Below are 14,493 nucleotides of genomic sequence, written 5' to 3' on the forward strand. Positions count from 1 at the left end.
GTGCCAGCAACTGACAATTCCGCAGAGCTGCCTCCAGAACAAGATTCAGGACAAAAAACACGAACCTGCTATAATACACCCCATAGGAGAACATTTGGCAAGTCTTTATCTCGTGATTTTCTGATTGTAAACTAGTTTTCTGATTGACGTGACATCATATAACCAGATTACAATTAAGGGGTCTCTTTTACAACCATGTAAATAAAAGGTTAAATCAAATTTGCGCCGAATACAACAGTGAAATGCTTACTTACAAGCCCTTAACCAACAATGCAGTTTAAGAAAAATACATACAAAAAAATAAAATAAAAGTAACCAATAATTAAAGAGCAGCAGTAAAATAACAATAGCGAGGCTATATACAGGGGGTACCGGTATAGAGTCAATGTGCGGGGGCACCGGTTAGTTGAGGTAATATGTACATGTACAGTGGTTGCTCAACTAAAAGTTTTGCGATGTCTTCTATTATTCTACAATGTAGAAAATAGTAAAAATAAAGAAAACCATTGAAAGAAGAGGTGTGTCAACTTTTGACTGGTACTGAATATTGGTGTGTATTTAAAAAAAAATGTATCCTTTATTTAACTAGGCAAGTAAGTTAAGAACAAATTCTTATTTACATTATGCATATGGCCTTCATAGAAAGTGTTACCAAAATTCCTTATACAACCTGACCTGACCATAACATCATGAAATACGTCATAATAACGTCCCTGCAACCCGTTTTGCCCATGAGGAAACACAGTCATTGGATTGCCCCAACCATTGACTGTAGTTGCTTTTTCTTTTCTTATCCTTGTCACCAACTTGTCCTCATGTTGCCTCTTCCTCCCATCTCTCCCTGTTTCTCTCTGTCTCTCCTCGCCCTCAGCCTGCTCAACAACTACATGATCTGGAACCTGGTGCAGAAAGGAGCGTCCAGTCTGGACCAGCGCTTTGAGAACGCCCAGGACAAGCTGCTGGAGAGCCTGTACGGAACCAAGAAGGTGTGTTTTTAGGCTGAGTCCTACTTTTTGGCTCCGGTTAAAAGTAGTGCCCTAGGGATAACCCTGCTTCAGGAAATGCCTTGTTAAGGGCCAGTTTCCCAGACACAGATAAAGCCTAGTCCTCGACTCAAAAGGAATTTCAATGGAGATTCTCTGTCGAGCATGCTTTTTAGTCCAGGACTAGGCTTAATCTGTGTCAGGGTAACGAGACCTGGTGATTTTTATGTGAGACTGTTTGGGCTCATAGCAAGGAATGCGTGCTGCCTCAGCACAGTAAACAGCTGGTGAGAAACTTATCACGGTTGTGTGTGTGTGTGTGTGTGTGTGTGTGTGTGTGTGTGTGTGTGTGTGTGTGTGTGTGTGTGTGTGTGTGTGTGTGTGTGTGTGTGTGTTTGCTCAGTCCTGCACACCTCGATGGCAGACCTGCATTGGGAACACAGATGACACGCTCGGCTTCGCCCTGGGAGCACTCTTTGTCAAAGCGACGTTTGATAAACACAGCAAAGAGATTGTGAGTATAATAGGCGCACAACTGCATTTGAGTCGATTCAAGTGTTTTACCATGGTGAACAATCCATGACTGTCCCCTAGTGGTTACCATGTGTAGGCCTAATGAAAGGTAATCATATCATCTTATATTTGCTAGGCTATTATTAAATGTTCATGACTAATCTATTTTAAATGCTTATAAATGTTTATGAATACTTATAAATGCTTTGTATAATGTTATAAATGCTTATGAATTGTACAGATTATAATGTTCATATATTTCCTGTAAATTATTATAAATGTTTACAATGAATTAAATACTAATTTAGTAATAGTTCCCTGTCCTGTAGAGGGGAGAGACAAATATAGAGAGAGTAGGGACTGGATGAAAGGAGAGAAAAAACATGCTATTAAATTGGAGAGATTGTTATTGGGTAGAGAAAAGAGGGGCAAGTAGAAGAGAGAGACATGGAAGGGGAGAGAGAGGAGGCACAGACGAAGGACTGGTAGTTTTATGCAGGTTGGAAATAGACTGTCACGTGCAAGTGTTCTTGGTTTTATTATAAATCGCGAGGGATGGGCTGGTTCAGATTGCCGCGGGTATTTAGTCCATATCTAAGTGTAATTGTAAAAGAAGGATCTACATCATCTTTCCCTCTTTCTTGCATTTAATGTCTGTCTCTCACCCCACAATAAGGCAGAGGGGATGATCAATGAAATCCGTACTGCCTTCAAAGATGCTCTTGATCACCTCAAGTGGATGGACAAACAAACGCGTCAGGCAGCCAAAGACAAGGTCAGAGATGATGTCACCTACTGGAAAGGCTATGTATGGGTGCCAGAGGCTATCTATGTCTGTGAAAGAATGTGTTTGTGTGTGCGCGCGCCCGCACGTGCATACCTGTGCACACCTGTTGCACATGTAAGAGAGAGAGGACAGGGAGGGAGTAATATGTGTTTACAGGTTACAATACAGTAGTTAGCTCTCTTTTTCCAGACCTCCAAATGTTGAAACCAGGAAGTTTCTTGTCCCCTTCCTCCATCTTGCCCTCTCTTATCCCTTTTGCTCTCTTGGTCTTCAGGCAGACGCCATCTACGACATGATTGGATTCCCTGACTTCATCCTGGAACCCAAAGAACTGGATGATGTTTATGACGGGGTGAGTTAGTACCTTTTGTTGAGATGTGTCATGATTGAACACCATACATTGAACCCCATACATTGAACCCTGTGATTTCTTCAAACAAGTTGAAGGTGAAATGACAAGGACACCTTTTAATGTTTCTAATCAGTGAGTCATTCTTTATTGCCCGTCTTTCTGTCTGTATGTCTGTCTCTCTCCACAGTATGACGTCTCGGAAGAGAACTTCTTCCAGAACGCACTCAACTTCTACAATTTCTCCGCCAGGGTGATGGCCGATCAGCTCCGCAAGCCGCCCAACAGAGACCAGTGAGTCTTCATCAGCTGCACTCATCATCATTATCAACATCACCATCGTCATTTGATCTGAAATTGCGCTCTATTCCCTATAAAGTGCACAAATTTGACTCTGGTCAAACACTACATTAATTTGGATGCTTTTTGCTCCAGTGTTGTCTGGTGTCACGGAGGACAGGCTCATTGTATTGGCTTGAACACAATGAATGGAACGGTATCAAACACATTATTCCACTATTCCACTATTCCATTAAGCCCATTTCAGAATGACAATTAGTCGTCCTATTCTCACCAGCTTTCACAGGTTTGCTATTTTATACACATCTCTGCCACCTTCCTTCTAGATGGAGTATGACCCCTCCCACAGTCAACGCCTACTACATGCCCACCAAGAATGGCATTGTCTTCCCAGCTGGAATCCTTCAGGCACCCTTTTATGCTCAGGATCACCCCAAGTGAGTGTGTGTGTGTATATGTGCACCTATGTGTGCTCGCTTGCTTTTCTGACCCCATGTGAATTCTCTGCAGAGCACTGAACTTCGGGGGGATCGGAGTGGTGATGGGACACGAGCTCACTCATGCCTTTGATGACCAAGGTCGGTGACCACATTTAACAGATTCCACAGAACTCATGGACGCATCCTCACAAAAACACCAACTGACCAACGCACACTAGAATGCATGCACAGACATGATTACTAGGTGTGCATGTTTGTAAAGATGTTGCATTTTTTAAAGATGATTTTTCCTTAATCAGGCAGGGAATACGACAAAGACGGGAACCTTCGACCGTGGTGGCAAAATTCCTCTGTGGAAGCATTTAAGAACCGCACGGAATGCATGGTAGAGCAGTACAACGGGTTTACAATCAATGGGGAGCATATAAATGGCAAGCAGACGCTGGGAGAGAACATTGCTGACAACGGAGGCCTAAAGGCAGCCTATAAGGTGAGTAGGTCTCCCTACTTGATAATGCGTTACATTTAGTTGCTCACGTACTGTCTATGTAGTAACTTATTCATCACTGTAATAATTATTAACTGTAGTAAAGTTCAGTTATTTTGTAACAGTAATGGGGTTGAGCAGTTATAGCTCAATCCATTACTGCCAAATCCATTGCTATGTATTTATAAAGCAATTGCATAGTTGCTACTATGTAACAACATGTTACTATGATGTTTTTACGACAGTTATTACGGTGTTATTTCACATGGTGTCAGTGGTGGGATCCTGGACAGCCTGACTCTTATTATACTATACAATAGTCTTACTATACTTCACCTCAGGGCCATCAGAGTGGCGGATAATGTTATTATTATTTTTAAAAAATGTCCTGTTGTGTTCAGGCGTACCAGGCGTGGGTGCAGGAGAACGGTGAGGAGAAGAGGCTGCCAGCGGTCAACCTGACCAATGACCAACTATTCTTTGTGGGATTTGCCCAGGTAGGTGATGGGAGTGTCAACTAGATGTGTTACACACATCCTGATAAAGTTCACGTATCAAATACTCATGATTAGGGCTCAGGGTTTGCATGACAACATCATAAGCTATAAAACTAGGGGCCCGAGTTTTTCTAGTCAGGTCACGCTCTCAGGATGAACTCCTGGTAGTACATCATGATATAAGACAAGGGGGTGAAATGAGAGTGAATTCACATGCATTTGGGTGTGAAAGTAAGAGTGGAATATTACAACTACTGTTGGAGAAGTGGATGTACAAACGTGAGTACAAACGAATAAAACACCATTTTGGAAACAGAATGAGTATAATATGCAACAGTTGGGAAGATAGAGAGGAGAATAATCTAGCTGCTGCCTGTTTTATTTATCGGGAGACCCTTTCTTCTTCTCTCAGGTGTGGTGTTCCGTGCGAACCCCGGAGAGTGCCCACGAAGGACTCATGACGGACCCCCACAGCCCCCCAAAATACCGCGTCATCGGCACCCTCTCCAACTCGCCAGACTTTGCTGAGCACTTCCAATGCCCCACTGGCTCCCCTATGAACTCGGGTCACCGCTGCGTGGTGTGGTAGGGCCTTAGAGAACCAGTGGGGGGTGCTGTCTGTGGAAGCTGCTTGGAGAATCAAGAGGAGGAGGAAGAGAACCTCGAACTAATCATCTGACGTTTTTTCTCCTAGTTTTCTTTTCTTTGTACATGATGCTGGATTACTAGCGGTTTGTAGGTAGAGCAGGACAGACTCAGGTGAGCGAGAGGGAGGAACGTGGAGAGAAATGTTGTAATCTGCTGATGTGTGTGTAATTCCAGTGTTATGTTTTTTTTTCCTCTTTCTCCACCCCCCCTCCACCGGTGAGGCACAAAGGCACGTTTTATTTATTATTTGCTGGACTTGGTAGGGGGCCGGGGAGGAGGAGCCACTATAGACTGTCTATCCCCTCCCCTTTCTCTATGCTACTGTGTTGTCGCTGTACTCGCTGTGTGTCCTGTTTACAATTTAAACCAGAGCCCTCTATCGACTGAGGGCTCTCACTGAAACCACTGTAACATCACAGGATGCGTTCAGCTGCCTTTGTGACATCGCAGGAAGCGCAGGAACTTGGCTGTGGCATCACAGGATGGGTTCCGCTGCCTCTATGACCTCACAGGAAGTGCAGAAACTTCACTGTGATTGAACATTGTATATGGCTTTATCTCAAATGCCATCCCTATTCCCTATATTACTTACTTGCCTCGAGGCACATAATGCTTCCACAAGAGAGCACCACTGCTTCCGGTCTGCATTTCCTTATATAGTATACACATAGTACAATGTGGCTGATGGAGCCATATAGACTCAGCTCTCCCTCTTTCTCTGTTGCTTCACAGGAAGTGCACTGGCATCTGTGGGTCCTCACAGACACCACTCGGCTCCCTCTGTGACATCACAATGAATCCGCAGAATGTGCTTCACTGTGACCTCATAGCAGGGGTGAGGATCTTAATATTCTAAATATTCTAAATCAAAATCATCATATACAAAATCAATGGACAGGTGAAAGCAATATTGAAGCCTACTGATAGGCCTTGCCACCATATTGCGTATAGCTATCCCATTTCTTAAAGATTGGTGGAGAGCAGTTTGAGTACATAGAAAGGATACATAGGAAAGCCACTTAACAATGTTGATCCAACCAGGAGTAGGGTGACGTTGCCCCTAGATGCTGATCTTGGTTCAATTTAGCATTTTCCCCAATAATGGTTAAGATTAGGAAAAGGGGAGGGAGAGCTGATCGTAGATTTGTATTTAAGGGAAACGTCACACTGAAGCATCCAACCACAAGATGAGCAGAGGTCCACCTGGGACCTAGAGACAGTGCTGGACTGGCTGTGACTCCGGTTGTAGGGACACTCACCACTCGCTTACCTGTGTGTTTTATTTATTAAAAAAAAAAAATTATTGGCATATTCTGAAGTTGACAAAGTTAAAATGACATTCTCATTTTTAAAACTGCTTTTTGCCAAAGATATTATTATTATTATTTTATTTTTTTGTTCCTAGTGTCCAGTTGATTCTTTGTTTCTCTGTACGCTAAGGGAGTGAAGTTCCGTATGTGTGTATGAACAGCCTTCGAAGCTTGTTTGATGTTTACTGTGTTTAAGCTGTCGGCTTCATTGCAAAAGGACAGTTTGTGCATGTGTGTGTGTGTATGCTTGTGGTTGTGTGGGCGTGTGTGTGTGTGCGTGAGCTTGTATGTGTGTGTGCCTGTTCGTGGGTGTATCCGTGCATAGTGTGCATATGTACATGTGTGCATATGTACATGTGTGCATATGTTTGCAGATTGCTTTGATACTTCATCCCCACTTACGTTGGACTATCAACAATGTCGAGACAGCTGCAGTGATTTCACCTCACATTCCAAAAAAACACTCATTTGAAATGACTGGATATGTCGAAGAAGAGGTATGTTCCTAAAGAAGTCCTTGTTTGTACATCCTCTACTCCAAAGTGCTGCAGACTGTCTTTTCGTGAGGTAGGGTGGGCACAGGATACCTTTGTTAATCTGGATATTGTTGGACTCTTGTTCAATCGAGCTACGTTACTGTTTTATCTCTACTTGCTCCTGTCTGCACTTTGCAAAGTTGTTTCACTAGAAAGAGAGAGAGAGAGAGAGAGAGAAGACGTGGAGACGTGTCATTACTCACGAGCATACTAGTACTGCACCCCGCCACACTATACACCAAGTCCCATACAGGACAATCCCATTGTATCACGACAGGTGGAGCCACTCCAATGCTACACTAGTCCTTCAATGTAGACGGAGTTGTGCTATCTAATGTAAGACAATGAGGTTTAACCAATTACAGTCAGTTGATATTGGCTGCAATCAGAAGCCCTCCTGTTAGGTGAACTGCTCTGGAAAGATCTGCCATTCAATTTCACAACAATAAAGGAGGCTGATGATTCATCCTCCCAGTTCATTATAACGGTCAATATCGTACATTTTGTGGAATCAAATATCTAACACGGAGTTAGCTATGTCTATTATGCACTACACATTTAGAATTGAGCGTTGTGCCCTCCAAACTCCATGACGAGGTACACACGGCCAGGGGTTAGAAGTCAGGGGGAAGTGCTTACACATAGATGGTTGGTCCGGGTTAGCCTTAAATATTTACTTCATGAAATACACAGGTCTATATTTAAAGTGCAAGCAAAAATTATAACTTGAAAGTGTGTGAAAGCCTTTAATTAGCCAGCTAATGCCATTAAGTGTTCTCTATTTGGTCTGATGTGCTGTGTACCTGTCTGTCTCTGTCACTCCACAATTCTCTTCTTTCTTCAGACATCTAGTCATATACTTTTCACACTATCTGAACTGTATTAAAGCCTGGTGAAGAGAAAGCTATCATTTTACTTATTTACTTACTTAGGCTGTTTTATTCCTATGTGGAACATTATGCTATAAGCTACTGGCCCGCATTTCTAGGAGATGAGTTGTTGAAATTAAAAACTGAAGTCAAAATAACCTCACTTTAGTGACTTTTAAGGTCCATTTTGAGCTTTGATTGTAGAAACAGGGCTGCCAGCGAGACTAGACTATACCACCAGGGTTGTGTTCATTAGGGGATGCAACGGAAAACATAAAAAAATGTTTTGCAATGTAAAAATGAAAATGAGCATTTGTTATTGGAACAAGTGCAGGAGGTCCCTCACTGTTTCAGCCCATTTTCTTCTGTTTGGTGCCTAATGAACACTGTCCTGTCAGTCAGCACCTGCCTAGCTACTGCCTCTTTCCATCTCTCAGTGAGAAACAACGAAGCCAGTCTGCTGTCAAGCGATCACGGTCTGAAAAAACCTGTCTCAGGACAGGGAACATACATACATACAGCAGGCAGTCACTTCTGTGTCTTAAGTATGTCCCAACTGTATCTGGCACGGGAAGACTTGTGCGAGCGCTGGTGTGCCATCCTGAACAAATGCTCTATGGATTTAATGACATTACCTGTTGAGCAGTTGACGAAGGATTGTATTGAAATGGATAACACGATTGAAGAGAATCGCACAGCTCTCCAAGGAGATGTAAATGATGGCATATTCAATGAACTGATGAAAAATAATCCAGGACAAGTTGTCTACAGAAATAAAGGCTTATCTTTTGTGCCTACAACTCAGTGCAACGATTTCGATGTTATGGTAGACATGTTTAAGTTTTTTAGAGACATCCGTTTAAGGGAATAATTTATCTCACAGATTTGCCAGTTCTTGCTGTGAGATGTTACCCCACTCTTCCACGAAGGCACCTGCAAGTTCCCGGACATTTCTCGGGGGAATGGCCCTAGCCCTCACCATCCGATCCAAAAGGTCCCAGACGTGCTCAATGGGATTGAGATCCGGGCTCTTCGCTGGCCATGGCAGAACACTGACATTCCTGTCTTGCAGGAAATCACGCACAGAACGAGCATTATGGCTGGTGGCATTGTCATGCTGGAGGGTCATGTCAGGATGAGCCTGCAGGAAGGGTACCACATAAGGGAGGAGGATGTCTTCCCTGTAACGCACAGCGTTGAGATTGCCTGCAATGACAACAAGCTCAGTCCGATGATGCTGTGACACACCGCCCCAGACCATGACGGACCCTCCACCTCCAAATCGATCCCGCTCCAGAGTACAGGCCTCGGTGTAACGCTCATTCCTTCGACGATAAACGCGAATCCGACCATCACCCCTGGTGAGACAAAACCGCTACACGTCAGTGAAGAGCCCTTTTTGCCAGTCCTGTCTGGTCCAGCGACGGTGGGTTTGTGCCCATAGGCGACATTGTTGCCGGTGATGTCTGGTGAGGACCTGCCTTACAACCGGCCTCAGTTCAGCCTCTCAGCCTATTGCGAACAGTTTGAGCACTGATGGAGGGATTGTGCGTTCCTGGTGTAACTCGGGCAGTTGTTGTTGCCATCCTGTACCTGTCCCGCAGGTGTGATGTTCGGATGTACCGATCCTGTGCAGGTGGTGTTACACATGGTCTGCCAAAGCGAGGGCGATCAGCTGTCTGTCCTGTCTCCCTGTAGTGCTGTCTTAGGCATCTCACAGTACAGACATTGCAATGTATTGCCCTGGCCACATCTGCAGTCCTCATGCCTCCTTACAGCATGCCTAAGGCACGTTCATGCAGATGAGCAGGGACCCTGGGCATCTTTTTTTGTGTTTTTCAGTCAGTAGAAAGGCCTCTTTAGTGTCCTACGTTTTCTTAACTGTGACTTTAATTGCCTACCGTCTGTAAGTTGTTAGTGTCTTAACAACCGTTCCACAGGTGCATGTTCATTAATTGTTTATGGTTCATTGAACAAGCATGGGAAACAGTGTTTAAACCCTTTACAATGCAGATCTGTGAATTTATTTGGATTTTTATGAATTATCTTTGAAAGACAGGGTCCTGAAAAAGGGACGTTTCTTTTTTGTCTTTCCATAATTTACCTAAGGATGAAAAAAAGCTTTGCTTGATTTACAATCTGAAACATCAGTCCTTACCCGCCCTGCTGATAAGGGTGGGTCAGTTATACTCATGGAAAGGAACGTTTATGTGAATGAACGTCATAGACAACTGTTTGACAACACCTTTTACAAGAAACTCAGAAGTGACCCCACTGCCCAATTTCAGAACACGATCTGTTCTGTCCTAGATGGGTATATATGTTCTGGTCAGATAGCCAAAAAATAACACAACTGTTTGGCTATTTAACACCCTAAAATGTTCCCTTTCTATACTTTTCCGAAATTACACAATGTTACAAAACCTCCAGTAAGCCCTATTGTAGCGGGCATTGATGCAGTAATGGCCCCTCTATCGACTTTTGTTTGTAACGCTCGTCTAAGTCGTCCTCCTCATCTGACGAGGAGAGGCGAGAAGGATCGGACCAAAATGCAGCGTAGGTGGAATACATGATGAAATTTATTTAAACAAGACGACGAACACGAAGAACACTTGAATAACTACAAAACAATAAACGATGTGAACAAACCTGAACTAGAGAACATAACGCACTAACAGGAATGAACACATACACGAACGAAAACGAAACAGTCCCGTGTGGTGCGACAGACACAGACACAGGAACACAATCACCCACAAACAAACAGTGAGAACAGCCTACCTTAATATGGTTCTCAATCAGAGGAAACGTCAAACACCTGTCCCTGATTGAGAACCATATAAGGCTAATAGAAAAGAACCCAACATAGAAACACATAACATAGAATGCCCACCCCAACTCACGCCCTGACCATACTAAACAAATACAAAAACAAAGGAAAACAGGTCAGGAACGTGACAGAACCCCCCCCTCAAGGTGCGAACTCCGAGCGCACCACCTAAAATCTAGGGGAGGGTCTGGGTGGGCATCTGTCCACGGTGGCGGCTCTGGCTCAGGACGTGGTGCCCACCCCACCATAGTCAATCCCCGCTTTCGTAACCTCCTCCTAATGACCACCCTCCAAATTAACCCCATTGGATTAAGGGGCAGCACCGGACTAAGGGGCAATACCGGAATGAGGGGCAACACCGGAATGAGGGGCAACACCGGACTGAGGGGCAACACCGGACTGAGGGGCAACACCGGACTGAGGGGCAGCTCCGGACTGAGGGGCAGCTCCGGACTGAGGGGCAGCTCCGGACTGAGGGGCAGCTCCGGACTGAGGGGCAGCTCTGGCTGGTCATGGCTGGCTGACGGCTCTGGATGCTCATGGCTGGCTGGCGGCTCTGGATGCTCATGGCTGGTTGGCGGCTCTGGCTGCTCATGGCTGGCGGCTCTGGCTGCTCATGGCTGGCTGGCGGCTCTGGCTGCTCATGGCTGGCTGGCGGATCTGGCTGCTCATGGCTAGCTGGCGGCTCTGGCTGCTCATGGCTGGCTGGGGGCTCTGGCTGCTCATGGCTGGCTGGCGGCTCTGGCTGCTCATGGCTGGCGGAAGGCTCTGGCTGCTCATGGCTGGCGGAAGGCTCTGGCTGCTCATGTCTGGCGGAAGGCTCTGGCTGCTCCTGTCTGGCGGAAGGCTCTGGCTGCTCCTGTCTGGCGGAAGGCTCTGGCTGCTCCTGTCTGGCGGAAGGCTCTGGCTGCTCCTGTCTGGCGGAAGGCTCTGGCTGCTCCTGTCTGGCGGAAGGCTCTGGCTGCTCCTGTCTGGCGGAAGGCTCTAGCGGCTCCTGTCTGGCGGAAGGCTCTAGCGGCTCCTGTCTGACGGAAGGCTCTAGCGGCTCCTGTCTGACGGAAGGCTCTAGCGGCTCCTGTCTGGCGGACGGCTCTAGCGGCTCCTGTCTGGCAGACGGCTCTGAAGGCTCAGGACAGACGGGCGGCTTTGAAGGCTCAGGACAGACGGGCGGCTTTGAAGGCTCAGTACAGACGGGCAGCGCAGGCGGCGCTTGGCAGACGGACAGCTCAGACGGCGTTGGGCAGACGGGCAGTTCAGGCGCCGCTGGGCAGACGGCAGACTCTGGCCGGCTGAGGCGCACTGTAGGCCTGGTGCGTGGTACCGGAACTGGAGGTACCGGCCTAAGGACACGCACCTTAAGGCTAGTGCGGGGAGCAGCAACAGGACGCACAGGACTCTGGAGGCGCACAGGAGGCTTGGTGCGTGGTACCGGAACTGGAGGTACTGGGCTGGAGACACGCACCACAGGGCTAGTGCGTGGAGGAGGAACAGGGCTCTGGAGACGCACAGGAGGCTTGGTGCGTGGTGCCGGAACTGGTGGTACCGGGCTGAAGACACGCACCATAGGGCTAGTGCGTGGAGGAGGAACAGGGCTCTGGAGACGCACAGGAAGCCTGGTGCGTGGTGTAGGCACTGGTGGTACTGGGCTGGGGCGGGGAGGTGGCGCCGGATATACCGGACCATGCAGGCGTACTGGCTCCCTTGAGCACTGAGCCTGCCCAACCTTACCTGGTTGAATGCTCCCCATAGCCCGTCCAGTGCGGGGAGGTGGAATAACCCGCACTGGGCTGTGTTGGCGAACCGGGGACACCATTCGTAAGGCTGGTGCCATGTACACCGGCCCGAGGAGACGTACTGGAGGCCAGATATGTAGAGCCGGCTTCATGGCACTTGGCTCAATTCTCAATCTAGCCCTGCCAGTGCGGGGAGGTGGAATAACCCGCACCGGGCTATGCACACGTACAGGAGACACCGTGCGCTCTTCCGCATAACACGGTGTCTGCCCGTACTCCCGCTCTCCACGGTAAGCATGGGAAGTGGGCGCAGGTTTCCTACCTACCTTCGCCACACTACCCTTTAGCCCCCCCCAAGAAATTTTTGGGGTTTCTTCACGGGCTTCCAGCCACGCTTCCGTGCTGCCTCCTCATACCACCGCTCCTGGGCTTTAGCTGCCTCCATCTCTTCCCGAGAGCGGCGATATTCTCCAATGTGAGCCCAGTGTCCTTTACCCTCCAGAATTTCCTCTCATGTCCAGGATTCCTGTGTAGTGGGCCGCTGCTGCTCGTACTCACGCTGCTTGGTCCGAGTTTGGTGGGTGGTTCTGTAACGGCTTTCATATTCCTCCTCCTCGGACGAGGAGAGGCGAGAAGGATCTGAGGACCAATGTGCAGCGTGGTAATTTTCCTTTATTTAATAAACACAAAACAAGACACTATACAAAATGACAAAACAAACTAACCGTCACAGTCCTAGCTGGTGCAGACAAAACACAAAGACAGGAAACAACCACCCACAATCCCCAACACAAAACAAGCCACCTATATATGATTCTCAATCAGGGACAACGATTGACAGCTGTCTCTGATTGAGAACCATATTAGGCTGGACACAGAAACAGACAAACTAGACACACAACATAGAATTCCCACCCAGCTCACGTCCTGACCAACACTAAACAAGCAAAACACATAAGAACTATGGTCAGGACGTGACATCGCCTAAATAGGTGTGCGTTTCTTTCACACGCAAGACTATATTATATATATTATATTATAAAAGTGGTCATTTTCTTATGTCTCCGTGATTGTTTAACATAAGTATAAAAGTATCTTACCCTAACTTATTCACTACAGCATATAGACTGAAAACATCATATTCATTATACTGTTAGGGCATGGAAATAAGGTGATGTTAACATATGTTAGTAACATTTCAAAAAGGCTCATACATGCTTATAACAAGTAGTAAGGCAGTATACCTGCAGAGAACACATTTTTATTGTAATTTCAGTTATGTCCTGGATTAACTGAATGCATATGGACTTGCCCCTGACCTGGTCAGTCAGCAGAACCAATATATTCCACAATGTCTCCTTCATCAGTGGCATCCCTCATGTCTAGATTGGGAACGTACAAATGAGGAGCCTTCACCACTAGGGTGCAATAGAGTGATGTAGTTAGTATATTGATGTGACATTTAGGAATATTGCCTAGTCATCAGCATTGGGGTCAATTATATTTTATTGAATTCAATTCAGGAAGTAAACTGAAATTCTAATTCCAGTTATAATTTTTTCCATTGCCACACACCAACAGTAACTCTGGAAGTTCGCATTTGACCATGTAGAATAACAGTCAAAATAATGTTTTAAAAATAATGTTTAAAAGTATATAAATCAAAAGTTATATAAAGCCTAGAAAAGTCATATTACACATGTAAAGACAAAATCAATCAACTTGACCAATACACATTTCTGTATTTCCTCATCAAAAACGTATCATTTTGAAAAGATCAACTATTGCATTATTGCATGAGTGCATGCATTTGGTGTGTTTGTCTTTGTGTGTGCGTATGTGCGTGCGTGTTCTATAGAGCCACTGCTGTGGGTCAGAGCCTGAATGGAGTGCTTGGTGTATGACTGATATCCCACAGTGTGATGTAAAACATGCTGCCACACTCCAGTGCCACATTGCAGACCTGACCAGTTTATTTGACTAGATTGTGAATAGACAAGTTAGAGGCCTCAGGGTTTTCTCATTACTCAATGTCCGTTGGTCCTCTCTGACTGGAGGAATTATGTGACATTTGTGGTGAGAGGTTGCTGTTAAGAGGCCATGTTCTCTGGACCCCAACTTCATTTGCTACTCTTAATGGCCTCCATTGAGTTCATGTGAAAACATGATTTTGTCCCAAATGGCACCTTATTCCTTATATAGTGCACTGCT

General features: G+C 46.0%; 1 protein-coding gene across 2 annotated transcripts in view; it reads left to right on the top strand.

Annotated features, from left to right (window-relative positions):
- Positions 1 to 6,488, top strand: part of LOC120028569 (endothelin-converting enzyme 2-like) — a 63,269-nt gene extending 56,781 nt beyond the window's left edge. For both annotated transcript variants that reach the window (XM_038973763.1, XM_038973764.1), the window contains 10 exons: positions 872 to 986; positions 1,387 to 1,497; positions 2,173 to 2,271; positions 2,558 to 2,635; positions 2,823 to 2,926; positions 3,259 to 3,369; positions 3,443 to 3,510; positions 3,672 to 3,862; positions 4,261 to 4,356; positions 4,769 to 6,488. In XM_038973763.1, the coding sequence (XP_038829691.1) occupies positions 872 to 986; positions 1,387 to 1,497; positions 2,173 to 2,271; positions 2,558 to 2,635; positions 2,823 to 2,926; positions 3,259 to 3,369; positions 3,443 to 3,510; positions 3,672 to 3,862; positions 4,261 to 4,356; positions 4,769 to 4,945 (1,150 nt within the window). In that variant the 3' untranslated portion in view covers positions 4,946 to 6,488. The remainder of the gene's footprint in view (positions 1 to 871; positions 987 to 1,386; positions 1,498 to 2,172; positions 2,272 to 2,557; positions 2,636 to 2,822; positions 2,927 to 3,258; positions 3,370 to 3,442; positions 3,511 to 3,671; positions 3,863 to 4,260; positions 4,357 to 4,768) is intronic.
- The last annotated feature ends 8,005 nt before the right edge of the window (positions 6,489 to 14,493 follow it).

The sequence above is a fragment of the Salvelinus namaycush genome, chromosome 34 (genome assembly GCF_016432855.1).
Source record: "Salvelinus namaycush isolate Seneca chromosome 34, SaNama_1.0, whole genome shotgun sequence".
In the NCBI taxonomy this organism is placed as follows: domain Eukaryota; kingdom Metazoa; phylum Chordata; class Actinopteri; order Salmoniformes; family Salmonidae; genus Salvelinus; species Salvelinus namaycush.